At 37.6% G+C, this 17,141-nt stretch overlaps 1 protein-coding gene across 1 annotated transcript in view; it reads right to left on the minus strand.

Annotated features, from left to right (window-relative positions):
• NIPAL2 (NIPA like domain containing 2) overlaps nucleotides 1-17,141 on the minus strand; it is a 123,485-nt gene that overhangs the window by 5,535 nt on the left and 100,809 nt on the right. Inside the window, exons 7-9 of the mRNA XM_053559385.1 lie at nucleotides 11,948-12,083; nucleotides 8,533-8,621; nucleotides 411-474 (exon numbers count right to left, since the gene is read on the minus strand). Coding sequence (XP_053415360.1) covers nucleotides 411-474; nucleotides 8,533-8,621; nucleotides 11,948-12,083 — 289 coding nt within the window. The remainder of the gene's footprint in view (nucleotides 1-410; nucleotides 475-8,532; nucleotides 8,622-11,947; nucleotides 12,084-17,141) is intronic.

The raw sequence follows: 17,141 nt of genomic DNA on the forward strand, positions 1-17,141 counted from the left end.
CAGCTTGATGTTATCATGGCCAAAGTAAGGGATTTTCTCATCTTGGACTTTTATTTTGGGTGACCCTAGAGGCATCATGGTTCTCCGCTTGAGATCTAAGGAAAGGGTTCCCAAGAGTGAGGCAGGCCCGTTATAGCACAGAAAGGCTGTGAAAGAACAGTGACTTTATCTTGACTCTGGTTGGAACTAAAAATCTCCAGTGTTTTAGAACTCTCACAGGGGCACCTGTATCACAAAGCCAAAGACGCTGAGCCTTGTGCAGTGTTGAGGAAGAATGATTCTTTTAGGAGCTCAGGAAGCTGCTGTTTCTTATACTATTTTCCAATTTTCTATACTTCAGGTATAATGCCAAAATCCTACATCAAAGTAATAGAATTTCATATACTTTTACCTCTGAGACATTTACTCACCCAAAAAGATAGATAAACACAGTCAGAAAAGCTGCACCAAGGAATTCCTGATAAAATATGATACCTGTAACCGGAGCAGAATATGAAATCAATTTTGAGGTAAGAATATTTATGATAGCTACACATGGTTTTCACAATTATGTTAATAAACTATTTTTTGTAAGTATATTTACCCTTAAAATGCATATTCTTCAGTTTGGTTCAAAAAAATATTGCATGCCATGCTTACATTTTAAATTATTCCAAAAAACCATTGATTTGTAGACTGTATATGTGGAATTATCATTACTATAAAATAAACATAATTGACACACCTTTTGCAAGCAGAAATTTTCTATCTGGCCTGGGATTACCCTCGTGGAACATGCGAGAAAACAGAACTCCAGCGACCATTTCCCACCTGCAGTTTTAGGTTGGAGTACAAGCCTGGCCCGAGAGTCTGTGTAGACTTGGGGGCCTCTGATGTGGCAGACACCCAGGCTAGCGACCGCCACTCAGGCTGTTACCCTTGTTAATTAATGCCTTGTGGTCTACTGGTCTGACCACATGGGGCTCGAGCACTGGAGGACATTCTAGCAAGTGAAGTGCTGCCTCACTTCTGCTCCTCATGGCCCCAGGCTCTTCTCATTTCCTGGGCTTCCCTTCTGGGTGAAGGAAAACAAGGATGCATCGTCTGTGTCAAGGAGATTTTCTCTTCTCCTTCTCCAATTTCTTCTTGGAAAGCCTTCATGAGTTTTTATTAGATAGGACACATTTAAGTTATGTATCATCTGGAATTAAATTTTGTGTGTCTGTGATGTTAGCCTTGCCAGTCAGCCAGCAACGACTTACTGAACTTCTCCTATGTGTCAGCCACTGCGCTAGGTGCCGGAGTCACTGTGATGAGCGAGACAAGAGTCCCATCCACAAGGTGCTTTCTCAACCTTGACACTATCTCCTCACTTGAGAATGAACTTCCTACAGGAAGAAGCCACATCCAGTTCTAATGAATATTTGTCAAATGAATGAACATTTCTGAAGCATTTTCCATGTCATCACATACTTCTTTGTAATCATTTGAATGTTTTCACATTATTCTAAGTTTATGCACCATAGTGTTCATTTCTCTAAGGACATTTCAATTTGTCTCTAAATTTTTTTTACCTTAAGTAAAGCAACAATAAACGTCTTTAATACAGGTATACCTCAGAGACATTGTGGGTTTGGTTCCAGACCACCAGAGTAAAGTGAATCACTCACAATTTTTTGGTTTCCTAGTGTATACAAAAGTTATGTTTGCATTATACGGTAGTCTATTGAGTATGCAATAGCATTTTCTCTAAAAAACTGAACATACATTAATTTAAAATACTTTATTGCTGAAAATGCTAATGATCATCTGAGCCTGTAGTGATTCATAAACTTTTTGCTGGTGGAGGGTCTTGCCTTGATGTTGATGGCAGCTGACTGATCAGGTTTGTGGTCGCTGAAAGTTGGGGTGGCTGTGGCAATTTTTAAAGATAAGACAACAATGAAGTTTGCCATGTCAATTGCCTCTTCTTTTCACAAAAGATGTTTCATAGTATTTTTACCTATAGTAGAACTTCTTTCAAAATTGGAGTCAGCTCTCTCAAACCTTGCCACTGCTTTATTAGCTAAGCTAATGGAATATTCTAAATCCTTTGCTGTCATTTCAATAATATTTGCAATATCTTTGCCAGGAGTAGATTTCAATTTTAGGAAACCATTCATAAAAAGCAACTCCTCATCCATTTAAGTTTGATTATGAGATTACAGCAGTTTAGTCAGATCTTTAGTAGGCTCCACCTCTAAATCTAATTTCTTGCTATTTCTATCAGATCTGCAGTGTCCTTCTCCACTTAAGCACTGCATCCTTCAAAGTCAACCATGAGGGTTGGAATCAACTTATTCTAAACTCCTGTTTATGCTGAAATTTTGACATCCTCCCATGAATCATGAAAGGGTTCCAGAAGGTTTCAATTTGCTTTATCTAGGCTAGACCCATCACAGGAATCATGACCTATGGCAGCTATTGCTGTACAAAATGTATTTCTTAAATAACAAGACATGAAAGTCGAAATACTCTTTGACCCATGGGCTGCAGAATGAATGTTCTGTTAGCAAGCATGAAAACAACACTAGTCTCCTTGTCTATCTTCATCAGAGCTTTTGGATGCCAGGTGCATTGTCAATAAGCACTAATATTTTGAAAGGAATCCTTATTCTGATCAGTAGGTCTTATCAGTGGGCTTAACATATTCAGTAACCCATGCTGTCAACAGATGCACTGTTATCCAGGACTTGTTGTTCCATTTCTAGAGCACAGGCAGAGTAGATTCAGCATAATTCTTAAGGGCACTAGGATTTTCAGAACAGAAGATGAATATTGCTTTCAACTAAAAGTCACCACCTACATTAGCCCCTAAAAAGAGTCAGCCTGTCCTTTGAAGCTTTGAATCCAGGCATTGAATTCTTCTCTTTGGTTATGAAAGCTTGAGATGGCATCTTCTTCTAATAGAAGGCTGTTTTATCTACATTGAAAATCTGTTTAGTGAGATCTTCTGGAGAATTTTCTGCCGCTTACTGCTTCACCTTGCACTTTTATGTCATGGAGACAGCTTCTTGCCTTAAACCTCTCCTGACTTCAAACTCTTCTTCTCCAGCCCCCTCACCTCTTAGCTGTCATAGAATTGAAGAGTGTTAGAGCCTTATTCTGAATAAGGCTTTGGCTTAAGAGAATGTTGTGACTAGTTTGATCTCCAATAAAAACCACTCAAACTTTCTCTTATGATTTGTGTGTCCATTGGAGTAGTACTTTTAATTTTCTACAAGTTCTTTTCTTTTGCATGAATATAACTTGACTAATTGGCACCAGAGACCTTGCTTTCAGCCTATCTCAGTTTTACTTATTTTTTTTTTGGTAGAGACAGAGTCTCACCGTACCGCCCTTGGGTAGAGTGCCGTGGCATCACACGGCTCACAGCAACCTCTAACTCTTGGGCTTACGTGATTCTCTTGCCTCAGCCTCCCGAGCAGCTGGGACTACAGGCGCGTGCCACGACGCCTGGCTATTTTTCTGTTGCAGTTTGGCCGGGGCTGGGTCCGAACCCGCCACCCTCGGCATATGGGGCCGGCGCCCTACTCTCTGAGCCACAGGCACCGCCCCCATCTCAGTTTTTGACAGTCCTTTCCCACTAAGCTTCATTATTTCTGGCATTTTTTAAAAAACAGTCTCACTCTGTTCCCCCAGGTTAGAGTGTCATGGTGTCAGCCTAGCTTACAGCAACCTCAAACTCCTGGGTTCAAGTGACCTTCCTGCCTCAGCCTCCCAAGTAGCTAGGCCTATAGGTGCCCACTACAATGCCCAGGTAATTTTTCCATTTTTAGTAGAGATGGGGTCTTGCTCATGCTCAGGCTGATCTTGAACTCCCTAAACTCAAGCGATCCTCCTGCCTTGGCCTCCCAGAGTGCTAGAATTACAGGTGTGAGCCACTGTGCCAGGCTCCATTTCTAGCTTCTGATTGAAGTTGAGAGTTGTGGGACTCTTCATTTCATCCAAATTGTTACAGGCCATTGGGAGGTTATTCACTGGCCTAATTTCAATATTGTTGTTTCTCAGCAAATAGAGAGGCCCAAGGAGAGGGAGAAAGATGAGGAAATGGCTGGTTGCTGGACCAGAGAGAACACACAAAACACTTCATGATCAAGTTTGCTGTTTTATATGGGTGAGGTTCATGGTGTCCCAAAACAATAGTAGGTTCATGGTGTCCCAAACAACACCATCCCAAAAATCACTGATCACAGATCACCCCAGCAGATATAATAACAATGACAAACTTGAAATAACGTGAGAATTACCAGAATGACACAGAGACACAAGATGAACCCATGCTGTTGGAAAAATGTCAACAACAGACTTGCTCAATGTAAGACTGCTACAAACCTTCAACTTGTAAAACACAACACAATATGTGCAAAGCACAATAAAATGAGGTATGCCTCATTAACGTGTTTTTTCACAGCATTTTAGTATTTTTGTTGTCATTAAAATTAGTTTCTAGAAGTGGAGTCTCTGTTCCCTCATAGAAACATTTTTTCTTTTTAAAAAAATTGTAGTAAATGTACATAAAATAAAATTTACCATCTTAACCCTTTTTAAGTGTAGAGCTTAGGAGTGTTAAGTATATTCACATTGTTATGTAACCAATTTCCGGAACTTTTTCATCTCGAAAAACTGAAAGTCTATTCCTATTATATAGTTTCTATTTCCCCAGCCACCATTTTAGTTTTTGTCTCATTAACATTGATTGCTCTAGATATCGCATATAAGTGGAATCAGACAATATTTATCTTTTTGTTCCTGGCTTATTTCATTTAGCATAATGTCCTCAAAGTTCATCCATGTTGTAGCATGTGTTAGAATTTCTGCCATTTTGAAGGCTGTATTCTATATTCTATTGTATGTACAGACCACACTTTGTATTCATTCATCTGTTGATGAATATTTGGATTGCTTCCACATCTTGGCTATTGTAAATAATGCTGCTATGAACATAAGTGTACAAATAACTTTTTAAGTTTCAGTTAAAAAGTTCTTTCAGTTCTCCTACTTTCAGTTATTTTGGATATCTACCTAAAAGTGGAATTGCTGGATCATATAATAATTCTATTTTTAACATTTTTAAGGAACTTCCATACTTTTTTCCACAATGGCTGTACCATTTTACATTCCCATCAGTAGTATGTAAGAGTTAGAGTATCTCCATATCTTCACCACCACTTATTGTTTTCTGTTATTAATAGTAGCCATCCTTTTGGGTATCAGGTGACAGCTCATTGTGGTTTTGATTTGCATTTCCCTTATGATTAGTGATGTTGGACAAATTTTCATATGCTTATTGGCCATTTGTGTGTCTTCCTTGCAGAAGCTACTATTCAAGTCCTTTTCCCATTTCATAAATCAGGTTATTTGGGGGGTTTTGTTGTTACTGATTTATAGAATCAAAGAGTGCAAATATTTTTAAAACTCTTGATAAAACCTATGAAACTCAGTTCTAGGAGGGTGGTACCACACTGAGAGTGCCTGTGATACTGTATCCTTACCAACACTGGCTATTGCAATGAAAAGAACAAAGACTTCACTCATTTTGCAGAGAAAATATGGTGTCTCATTTTAACAGACTACTGACTGGTCACAAGTTACCCAGTAACATGGACAGTTTCTGTGTAAAATTGCCTGTCAATAATGGGCCAGGAAGTTAGAGGTGCTACATAATTCTATATAATAAGCAGCTGAGAGATGAGGAGGGGAGAAAGAATAAAATAGGATGAATTTGGGACAACTGGGAATTGAGACTGGGAGAAATGAATCAGGGAACAGCTGCTATGTTCACTGTAAGCTACGCTTTTTCATGGAGGCAGAGAGGAGAAATTAGTCAAGAAGGTTCATCCCATTCCACGTGCCTGTGACATGGGAGGAACCGTTAGGACTCCCAGGAGGTCCCAGCCTCCCCGACTTATCAGTTACTCTGTATGCCGAGTATTAGGACCCAGCCTCGCTGTCCTAGAAAATCTTCTACAATCATTACACATCATTATGCACATTAATTAGTATTAACTATTAGGCTGTATGTTGTTCTTATAACTCTTTTTGGCCTTATTTTCCTTTTCCAGTCATTCTAGGACATGACAATATGTAATCTCATTTTCTTTTATTAATGAGCATAAAATACTAAAAAAAAATTAGATGTCATAGATATAATCTTTTTTTTTTGAAATACAAGTTGTAATTTGGGGAATAAGGAGATGCATTAATTTCTTTAAAAGGTTTCCCACTGATAGTCACATTGTTTTCATGAAATAAAAAGATGACCCAAGATGGAGACTTTACCTCTTTCATGCTTACATGGATGGAGCTGGAATGTATTCTTCTTAGCAAAGTATCTCAAGAATGGAAGAAAAAGTATCCAATGTACTCAGCCCTACTATGAAGCTAATTTATAGCTTTCATATGAAGGCTATAACCCAACTTTAGCACAAGAATATGGGGAAAGGGCCAAGGAAGGGGAAGGGAGTGGGGAGGTTAGGGTGGAGAGAGGGTAATGGGCAGGGCCACACCTACGGTGCATCTTAGAATGGGTATAGGCGAAACTTACTTAATGCAGAATACAAATGTCTACATACAATAACTAAGAAAATACCATGAAGGCTATGTTGAACAGTTTGATGAGAATATTTCAGATTGTATATGAAACCAGCACATTGTACCCCTTGATTGTACAAATGTACCCAGCTATGATTTAACAATAAAAAAATAAATAATAAAAAAAAAACTTTTGTCCTATAGGGAAACCTATCAAAACAAAATGAAAAAGACAACCCATAGAATTGGAGAAAAAATTTTGCAAATTGTATTTCTGTAATGGCCTTGCTTGCATCTGAAATATACCAAGAACTCCTACATTTCAACAATAAAAAAGACAAATAACCCCATGTTAAACCTGGGCAAAGGATCTGAGTAGACATTTCTCCAACAAATATATACAAATGATCAATAAGTACATGAAAAAATGCTCAAAAATTATTATATTAATAAAAGGCAAATAAGAATGACAGTGAGAAACCACTTCATGCTCAATAGGACATCTATAATCAAAAGGACATAATAACAAGTGTTGGAGAAGAGGTAAAGCTGGAAACCTCAAACACTGATGGTGGAAGTGTAAAATAATATAAGATAATATAAAAGAGCCAGGCAGTTTCTCAGAAAACTAAATAAAGAATTACTTTGTGGTCCGGCAAGCCAACTTTTAGGCATGTACCCCAAAGAATGCAAAACATACATCTACACAAAAACTTGTACACAAAGTGTATGTCAGCAACCTTGTAACTAACAGCCAAAAAGTGGAAACAACCCAATGTCCATGAACATGAAAGGGTAAATCATTTATTCTATGATACATCCACATAATGAGCCATTACTCAGCAATAAAAGCCAATGAAGTACTGGTACACACCAATCTGTGAACAAATTTTGACAACATTGCTCTTAGTAAAAAAATCCAGTCACAAAAGACAAATAGTGTAAAGTTCCATTTATATGAAATGTCCAGAATAGGCGAATCTATCAAGACAGAGACTAGATTAGCTGTCACCTAGGACTGCTGGAAATAAAAGGACTGGAGGTGGGGATGATTCTAAAGCGTATGGGGCTTCTTTGGGGGGTAAAGAAAAATGTTGTAGATTTATTGTGATGCTGGATACAAAATTCTGTGCATTTACTAAAAGTTATTAAAATGTAAAAAAGAAGAAAAAAAGATGACCTAATTAGGAAACAGAAAACAGAAATCATTACCTCCAACATACATAGACTTACATTGAGAAATGAACTCCCAAGAGAAGGTGGTAAATACATCAAATAAACCAATGAACTAGGGCATCCAGTACTAAATTTAGAAATAATATACTTGAATATATTGTATTTCAGTTTGGACCAAGTTTCTAATTTATACTTTTTAATACTGTCACATCTGACATGTTTTAAAATGTTGCCTATAAAAATAAAGGAATTGCAACAGTAGAAAAACAGAGACCAAAACAGTGACAGTTTCTATTCCCATCTGTGAGGCCTTCCCTTTTAAAACCCTGAATTTGGTTTTAGAGCCTACTCTCTGATCAAGCTGGTAGGCATCTAGGAAGAGTTAATAGAATTGGGAATGTTAGCCCAGAGAAAAGACTCCAGAGGACATTTCAGTTGCTTTGATTATCAGAAGGGCTGGCGAGGGAAAGACTTCAGAAAGCTAAACTAAGACGAGTGTCTTGAATTCTTAAGAAAATGAATTTCAGCTCCAAAATAAGGAAATACTCTGTAATAATTAGAACTCTCCCAATGAGAGTGATTCAAAACAGGACTGAGCTACCTCGGAAGGCAGAGAGCACTGGGAGCCCCCATACAAAGTAGCATAACCTGGCTTAGAGGAGGATGTCATGGAGGAAAGTCAGACACCACGTGGAGGCTAGGGGGATACTGACCTCAAAACCTAAACATTCCTTGATGCTCTCATTTGCTCTGAGAGAAACGCCTTTCATGCTTACAATCACCTATGTACAGAAACCAACTCACCTGCAATAACGGCACTAGTTGTAAACAAGACGTGGTTAGCTGGCACCACCGTTGTTGCATTGTAGAGCTTCGTGGCTTGACTCAGGAACCTAGGGCAGAAGGCACTTACTGGGCTCTGGCTTTGAGAGATACTCAGCAATAAGTTAATAATAACTTCAAGAAACGCACGTTCTTTAGCTACAACTACAAAGGGAAAGGAAGTGCACTGAAAGGGCATTTCCAATCAGCAGTCATAGCTTATATGCATCTGATGTATGAGATCAGATGTCAGGTTTTATGGTCTGTTTAAACCAACAACAGTAACAATGAAAAGCAATTAATCATATTCCGAGGCCACAAAAGTTTGAGTTGGAAGCGATTCAAGCTGCTGGACCAGTATCACACTAGGGCTGATTCATTAGGATAGGACCTAGAATCTGTTAAATATCATATCTGGGGAATAGTATAGCTATCCATTGACATGCCACGTGCCAAGAAAGGAGATGGAGAAGAAAAGGAATGTTTAATGTTTCAAAAACAATGCTCAGCGCTCCAGCTGCAGCGCACATGTGGGAGCTCAGCTTCTCACTCTGGCCACCAACATAAATTCAACTTCCCACAACCATGCTGTGCTGCCCTGTCAGGGACTAGACTATCTTCTGAAGCAGTGAATTGCACTGATATCATCTGGGCACTTTTGAAAAAGGCACTAATGCTTAGGTTTTATAGAGTGATCGAAAAAAAAAATCTTCGTGGATAGAGTCCAGGTACACGTGTGTAGTGTGTGTGCTTACATACATGTGCATAGGTATACACAAAGGCATGCATACATGCAGATACATGTATACACCCCCCCCCCACACGCACAAACAGACCTGTAATTTCAATGGGCAACCAGAACTGAGAACCACTGCTCTACAGTGTACCCAGTGCAGGGACTGAAACAAGGGTGATAGGATGTAATTTCCCCTCAGTTGCATATGTCTTTCAAATTTATAAAGCATAATACAAAGCTACTAAATCCTAGAAGATACTGGAGCAGTACCAATTAATTCAGAAGAAAAAAGAGAAGAAACAAGACAGCAAGCTTCTCGTACAGAACACACTTAGACTCCTCAGGAAATGATAAACAAAACAGTGACCAAACCTTGGGTTTCTCTGCTAATTCTCCACAGACCTTGCAACAGGGTCTACATTCAGTCTATAACCACTGGACTTTACTTCCAGCACCTGTAACAATTGGCCTTTACTTCTAGCCTGTAACAATTGGACTTTACTTCCAGCACCTGTAACAATTGTACTTTACTACTAGCCTGTAACAATTGGACTTTAATTCTAGCCTGTAACAATTGGCCTTTACTTCTAGCCTGTAACAATTGGACTTTACTTCCAGCACCTGTAACAATTGGCCTTTACTTCTAGCCTGTAACAATTGGACTTTAATTCTAGCCTGTAACAATTGAACTTCTAGCCTGTAACAATTGGACTTTACTTCCAGCACCTATAACAATTGTACTTTACTACTAGCCTGTAACAATTGGACTTTACTTCTAGCCTGTAACAATTGTACTTTAACTCTGGCCTGTAACAATTGGACTATAATTCTAACCTCTAACAATAGGACTTTACTTCCAGCACCTGTAACAATTGAATTTACTTGTAGCCTGTAACAATTGGACTTTACTTCCAGCACCTGTAACAATTGGCCTTTACTTCTAGCCTGTAACAATTGGACTTTAATTCCAGCCTGTAACAATTGAACTTTACTTCTAGCCTGTAACAGTTGGACTTTACTTCCAGCATGTATACAATTGGACTTTACTTCTAGCACCTGTAACAAATGGACTTCTAGCCTGTAACAATTGGACTTTACTTCCAACACCTGTAACAATTGGACTTTACTTCTAGTACTCTAACAATTGGGACTTTACTTCTAGCTTATAATAATTGGACTTTACTTCTAGCCTGTAACAATTGTACTTTACTTCCTGCACTTGGACTCTAGCCTGTAACAATTGGACTTTACTTCCAACACCTGTAACAATTGGACTTTACTTCTAGTTTATAATAATTGGACTTTACTTCTAGCCCATAACACTTTAACTTTACTTCTAGCCTGTAACAATTGGACTTTACTTCCACCACATGTAACAATTGGACTTTCCTTCCAGCCTGTAACAATTGGACTTTATTTCTAGCCTGTCACAATTGGACTTTAGTTCCAGCACCTGTAACAATTGGACTTTACTTCCAGCACCTATAACAATTGGAGTTTACTTCCAGCACCGTAACAATTGGACTTTACTTCTAGCCTGAAACAATTTGACTTTACTTCAAGCACCTGTAACAATTGGACTTTACTTGCAGCACTGTAACAATTACTTTACTTCCAGCGCCTGTAACAATTTGACTTTATTTCTAGCCTGTAACAGTTGGACTTTACCTAAAGCCTGTAACAATTGGGCGTTACTTCTAGCCTGTAAAAATTGGACTTTACTTCTAGCCTGTAACATTTGGACTTTACTTCTAGCCTGTAACAATTGTACTTTACTTCCAGCATATATAACAATTGGACTTTACTTCCAGCACCTGTAACAATTGGACTTTACTTCTAGCCTATGACAGTTGGACTTTACCTCCAGCAGCTGTAACAATTGGACTTTACTTGCAGCACTCAAACACTCATTTTATGTTTGAACTCTGATTTCCTAGCTGGCCAGGATGGTGCTTTTGCATAGTATTTTGGGATGAACGGAAAAGTTTCAGGTCAATTTAAGAGAGGCTAGCAGGCAAAAGCACAATCCTAACACGAAATGAAGGGGAAGTGATTGGAGCAGATGGGGGGTGGGGTGGGATAGAAGAACAGAAATTAAAAATGTTCCCTGTCACCACTTCTAGGCCTCAAGAGAAACATAAAGCAATCATTCTGTAATCCCACGGGTACAAAGAAAATTCTGGCCAAAGATGCAAAGTTCTGGGGAAAGGATTTCCCTCCAGGCCAAACGTCTGGTTTCGTCCATCTCTGGGCAATTAACGAGCATGAGCTAAGAAATGAAGGTGAAGGGTTCATGTATTTCCTATGTTTAGAATGAAATCCTGGATGTGGACCTGCCCCTTTGATTTATTGCTAATGACAACCTGTGCATGATGGATATTAATTACAAGCAGAAGAGCATCAGGAAAGTATCAAAGTCCACTTAGCTGGATTAGGGCCACACTTCAGAACTCACAAGACATGAAGGCAATGCTTAGGAAAAGTTAATATTGGATGCAAAGGACAAAGCAAGGCATGTTAGCTGAGGATAAGCTGCAGGCCCTTCACCCTTAGAAATCAGTTGTAGCTCACTGTAATTGTCATCTGAAGCTGATGAAGATTCATGCTCAGAGAAGCACAGGAATGCTGAAAGCTTAGCAAGTTATGTAGATGCTAACTTACTTGACTTGGAAAACACAAGACGCTATCATGATGATAAACATGATATAGAAGATGGGATAAGTTAGTTGCATTTTATCCATCACAGAAAAAGTGATCATGCCTGAGACAGCTTTTACTGAAATAACAGTCAATGAGGCTGAAAAAGAAAACAAAAAACACAAATGAAGTACACACGAGATAGAATTAAAATAAATATCTTACATTTATGTGGTAGAGTAGCAAACACACCAATTATGCTTTACGGATGAACATGGTCGTGGGAGGTGTAGCAGAGGCTGTGACATTAGCCAAGCAGTAGCCCTGGGGCTCAAACTCTGCTGGACTTTAAATATGCCTAAATCAGCTAAAGGTCTGCTGTGACACTGGGTGCTTTTTTATCTTTGGAGCAAGATGCTTATTTTCCAGCCCTGACTATTGAAAGAATGCTGAGAAGGTTAGACTTACCAGTAAGTGGGAAAGACAAAAACAATGGGGGAAGGAGGTAGAAAGGTCAGAATCTCCATGTGACCTTAAGGGGAAAATGACTATTAAACCATACTGAAAACTGAAAAACCAAATAGATGAGAAGACTGGGAAGTGAAAAGCAACTCACTCCTTGAGTTTGCTAAGAGCTGTACAAAGTCTCCATGTGTGAGCCTTTTTGTTAGTCCTTTAACAAACTTCAGGCGTCTACTAACCAAAATTTCATTAAAAATACTTTCTGACAAAGATAGTAACAGAAAGCAGGACCAGGGCAGAATACTCATTTTTCAGAGTCAACCATAAATCTGGGATTTACATAAGCGATATCTGTTTATTTTCTATGCTAAAGAGAGACCCATCCCTTAGGAGAATAAATTTTTCTTAGGTTCCAAATAACAACTAAGAAAAAGTAACTTGATAAGTTTCTATTACTATGAAAGCAATGGGGAGCATTTTCTGGTGACACTATTTTCTGTAGGAGGAAGATACTGCTTTCTGTCTTGCATCCCTTCAAGTTATTGTTACAAATAATTCCATAATTTAGCTGAAATCTACAGAAAGTTCAAAAATAATTTTTACATGAAATTAAATAATTGTAAGTCAAAGGCAATGTAAAAGAGAAATACTTTTTGTTGCCATTTCTTTACAAAGTACTTTCCATATATAAATATTCTAATGAATGTGTTTAAAATAGCAGATAATGGCCAACCAGGAAGAGCCTCCTATAATTTCCTTCTCCAAAAATTGAAAATATACTTTAACTTGAAGGGTACTAAGGCACATTTCCAAGTTAGGTATTTTCTTTCAGTTAAAAGTCATAATTAACTGAAGAGACCATGTGAGAAATTCTAAAAACAAACCCCCAATCCGAACAAAGAGGCCCTTCTCCATCTTAAAATATGTGTTGACTACATCCTTCACATATTTCCTCATGATTACGACAATAGTCATATCTTAGCTAATCTAGGAATTTTAAACATTTGTAGAGATCTATGTGTCACTTGATGGTTGAAGTTTGTAGGTTAGCTCCTGAGGGACCTTAACTTCCTCCTAAAGACTTCTCCTGAAATTAGAGTACAACATAGTTATGGTCTTGTGGTCTCAACAGCCAGGTTTCCCAAAGGCCTAATTAATGGAGAAGGAGTTGATCACACCATTCCATTAGCCTCAGAACCTCAGGATTGCAAAGGGCTTTAAAGGTCATCAATTTAACCACCATCTGATCTTAAATTGTACTTATATACAAAACTGGAATTTGTTATTCAACTTCTAAACAAGCCATCACTATCTATAGTTTTGAAAGCATGTGTAATTGTTAGCTGATTAATTACTATTTATTGTAACTGCAAATTGTTTCTAGGCTGGTGTCGAGGAAACTAAGTTTTTTGGTGGGGAGAGGAGGTTGATAAAGACAGGCTGAAATACAAAATTGTAATGCAGTATCATTTTAATGCTTCATACTTAAAAATAGAAAGTACTTACAAAAGCAAAGTAAAAAAGGCCAGAGGAAACCACATCAAGATACGTGTATTGTCCATGGTTATCTCTAGCATCGAGATCATCAATAAATTTAAAATTCATTTTTAAAAATCTATAACACTACACACATCCCTTTAAAAAAGTTTGGAAATGTGGAAAAGCCTGGAAAGGACAATTAAAATCACCTGTAAACTCAATGCTCACTCCCAAATCATGTTTAACATTTGGGCACATCATTATCTATCTATAAATACAAATAAATCACAACATGCAACTTTGGAGCCTATTTTGGAGCCTATTTTCCAGTGTACATTACTTAGGAACCTATTTACCATTGAGTATTCCTGTAAAGCATCATTGTTATGGCTGTAAAGAATGCCTTTGTGTGAATGTACAATTTACTTCTGCAACTCCCTATTTTTTGATATTTAGATTGTATCCATTTTTTCTATTAAAAATGAAGCCATGATTAATATTCTTATAAAAAATATTCTTGAACCATAAATCTTTGTATATCATTCTTGCTATTTTTTTTAGGAAAACCACCTAAAAGGGAATTATTGTGTTGACAGGCTGCTCTGAAGGCTTCTGAAATATACTGGCAAACTACCTTCAGAGAGTATCAGTCACAATTTGTCATATTGTGCTAGAGTGCTCAATTACATGGATTTTATATTTTGTGTACCTTTCTCTAGTTTCCTAATTACCAAAAATAAACATGTTACTGTCATCATTATAACAAGACCAGTTTTTCCAAACAGGTGCTGACCCATTTTTTGAAATTTGGTCCTCTCAATTTATTCTTAGTTCTTCATCAATAGCTCCTTCCAAAACCTTTACCAGATTGACATTGATGTCTCCTTGTTAGGACCATAAATACTTTATTTATTAATTTGGCTTTGACAACCAGAGTGTGATAGGATAGAGAATGATCTTCTGGTTTTCCCAGATTCCTGATCTGCTGAAAGGGCCACACTGTGAAGCTTTGGATTTCTTAAAGATCATAGCTACAGGCAAAGGGGACCACTCACATGCAACCAGATTTCTTTCTTCCTGATGCCTTCAACTTCTATTTTTTTCTTAGTTCTACTTTTTATCTATTGCAGAAGCAATACATGATAGCAATGAAGTAAAGAAAAAAATCCACCTACATGCTTTATTAACCTCTCATTCGTTTCCAGTTTTTGCCTCATGCATGCTTTTAATTACAATGAATGTCGATACAATGTTCTGTGCTACTATTCCCACTGTATATAAAAAACAATATAAATATTTTTCAAAGCTGCTTCATGATTTTAGTAATTATTTTTGGTAAGAGTCAGTAATGATCACTGTGAAACACTCAAAGAGCAAGATGGGCAGAGGGAAGAGTGGGCATCCTTTTTTCTCATTTCTTACTTACTGTAATGAGAATACTTCTGGTGTTTCACCATTAAGGTTTTTATTAGCAATGAATATTAAACTTTGACACGGCTTTTCAACATCTATTGAGATAATTACATGATATTTCCATTTTTAAAGCATTTTCCTGGCTTTTTGGGGGGGTATCTTTGAAATATAAAATTATATACATTTAAGGTGTACAATGTCATGACTTGATGTATGTATGTAAAATGTATGTATTGTAAAATGATCACTAAATCAAGTTGGTTAACACATCTTTCACCTCACATAGTTATCATTTTTCTTGTGTGGTAAGAATATTTGAAATCTACTCTCAAGCAAATTTCAAATATACAATACAATGTTGTGAACTATGGTCACTGTAGTGAACATTAGATCTCCAGAACTTTTTCATCTTATAACTCAAAGTTTGTATCATTTGACTAATATCTCAGTATTTCCCTTTTAACTCATTAACATGATGAACTACATTAAGAGATTTCTTTTAAAAGAACACTTCTTCGATTCCCAGAATTAACTAATTAGTTAATTAACTCAAATGTTTATTGTGTGCTTTCTATGCTCTGTTCTAGGTAAATTACTTATAGCATAAATGAGGGACATGGTCTGTGTTCTCATAGAACTAATCTGGCAGGAAGATGAGCTCATAACACCGTATAAACATCTACACAGAATATGTAAGTACAAATTGTTATGAGTGTTACAAAGAATTCAGTTTTATTAAGAACACTTGGTCATTGAGTATGATTTGCTCTGGATTTTATTTTCTAATATTTTATTTGGGATTTTTGCATTAATATTTAATAGTGAAATTAGTTCATAGTGTTTTTCATCTGTTCTATCTTTTTCAGATTTGGGATCAGTATTATCTGATTATGTTTTTTAAAACAGTGAAAGCTTTCTTTTTACATCCTCAGAGAGTTCTAACATCAGAATAATCTATTCCTTAAGGGTTTGAAGACATTACATTTGGAATGCCATAGGCCAGGGTCTTTTTTAGAATGTAGTTTTTAATGTACATTTATTCCTCTATAGTTATTTCCTTTAAAAAACAAACAATTTATTTAAGTCTTCATATATATGTGTGTTTTTATATCCATATTTATTAGTCAATTGAACTATTTTAGTCATTTCTATTTTGGGGTAATTATGATTTTTCTTTTGCCTTTTTTCCTGATGGAAGATCATTTTTTTTTTTTTTTTGTAGAGACAGAGTCTCACTGTACCGCCCTCGGGTAGAGTGCCGTGGCGTCACACGGCTCACAGCAACCTCTAACTCTTGGGCTTATGCGATTCTCTTGCCTCAGCCTCCCGAGCAGCTGGGACTACAGGCGTGTGCCACAACGCCCGGCTATTTTTCTGTTGCAGTTTGGCCGGGGCTGGGTCTGAACCCGCCACCCTCGGCATATGGGGCCAGCGCCCTACTCACTGAGCCACAGGCGCCGCCCGGAAGATCATTTTTTATTAATTATCTTTCAAGAACTGATTCTTGGGTTTAGTTATCAACCCATTACTTTTCTATTTTCTTTTTCTTTCTTTTTTTTTTTTTTGAGACAGAGTATCAAAAAAGTATCATGTGTAGGGTGCCTTGGCATCACAGCTCACAGCAACCTCAAACTCTTGGGCTTAAGCAACTCTCTTGCCTCAGCCTCCCAAGCAGGTGGGACTACTGGCCCATGTCACAATGCCTGGCTATTTTTTTTTGTTGCAGTTGTCGGTCATTGTTGTTTTAGCTGGTCCGGGCCAGTTCAAACCCACCAGCCTTGGTGTACGTGGCTGGTGCCCTACCCACTGAGCTATGGGCAGCACCTACTTTTCTATTTCATTAATTTATGCCTTTTTAATTAAA

The sequence above is a fragment of the Nycticebus coucang genome, chromosome 13 (genome assembly GCF_027406575.1).
Source record: "Nycticebus coucang isolate mNycCou1 chromosome 13, mNycCou1.pri, whole genome shotgun sequence".
In the NCBI taxonomy this organism is placed as follows: Eukaryota; Metazoa; Chordata; class Mammalia; order Primates; family Lorisidae; genus Nycticebus; species Nycticebus coucang.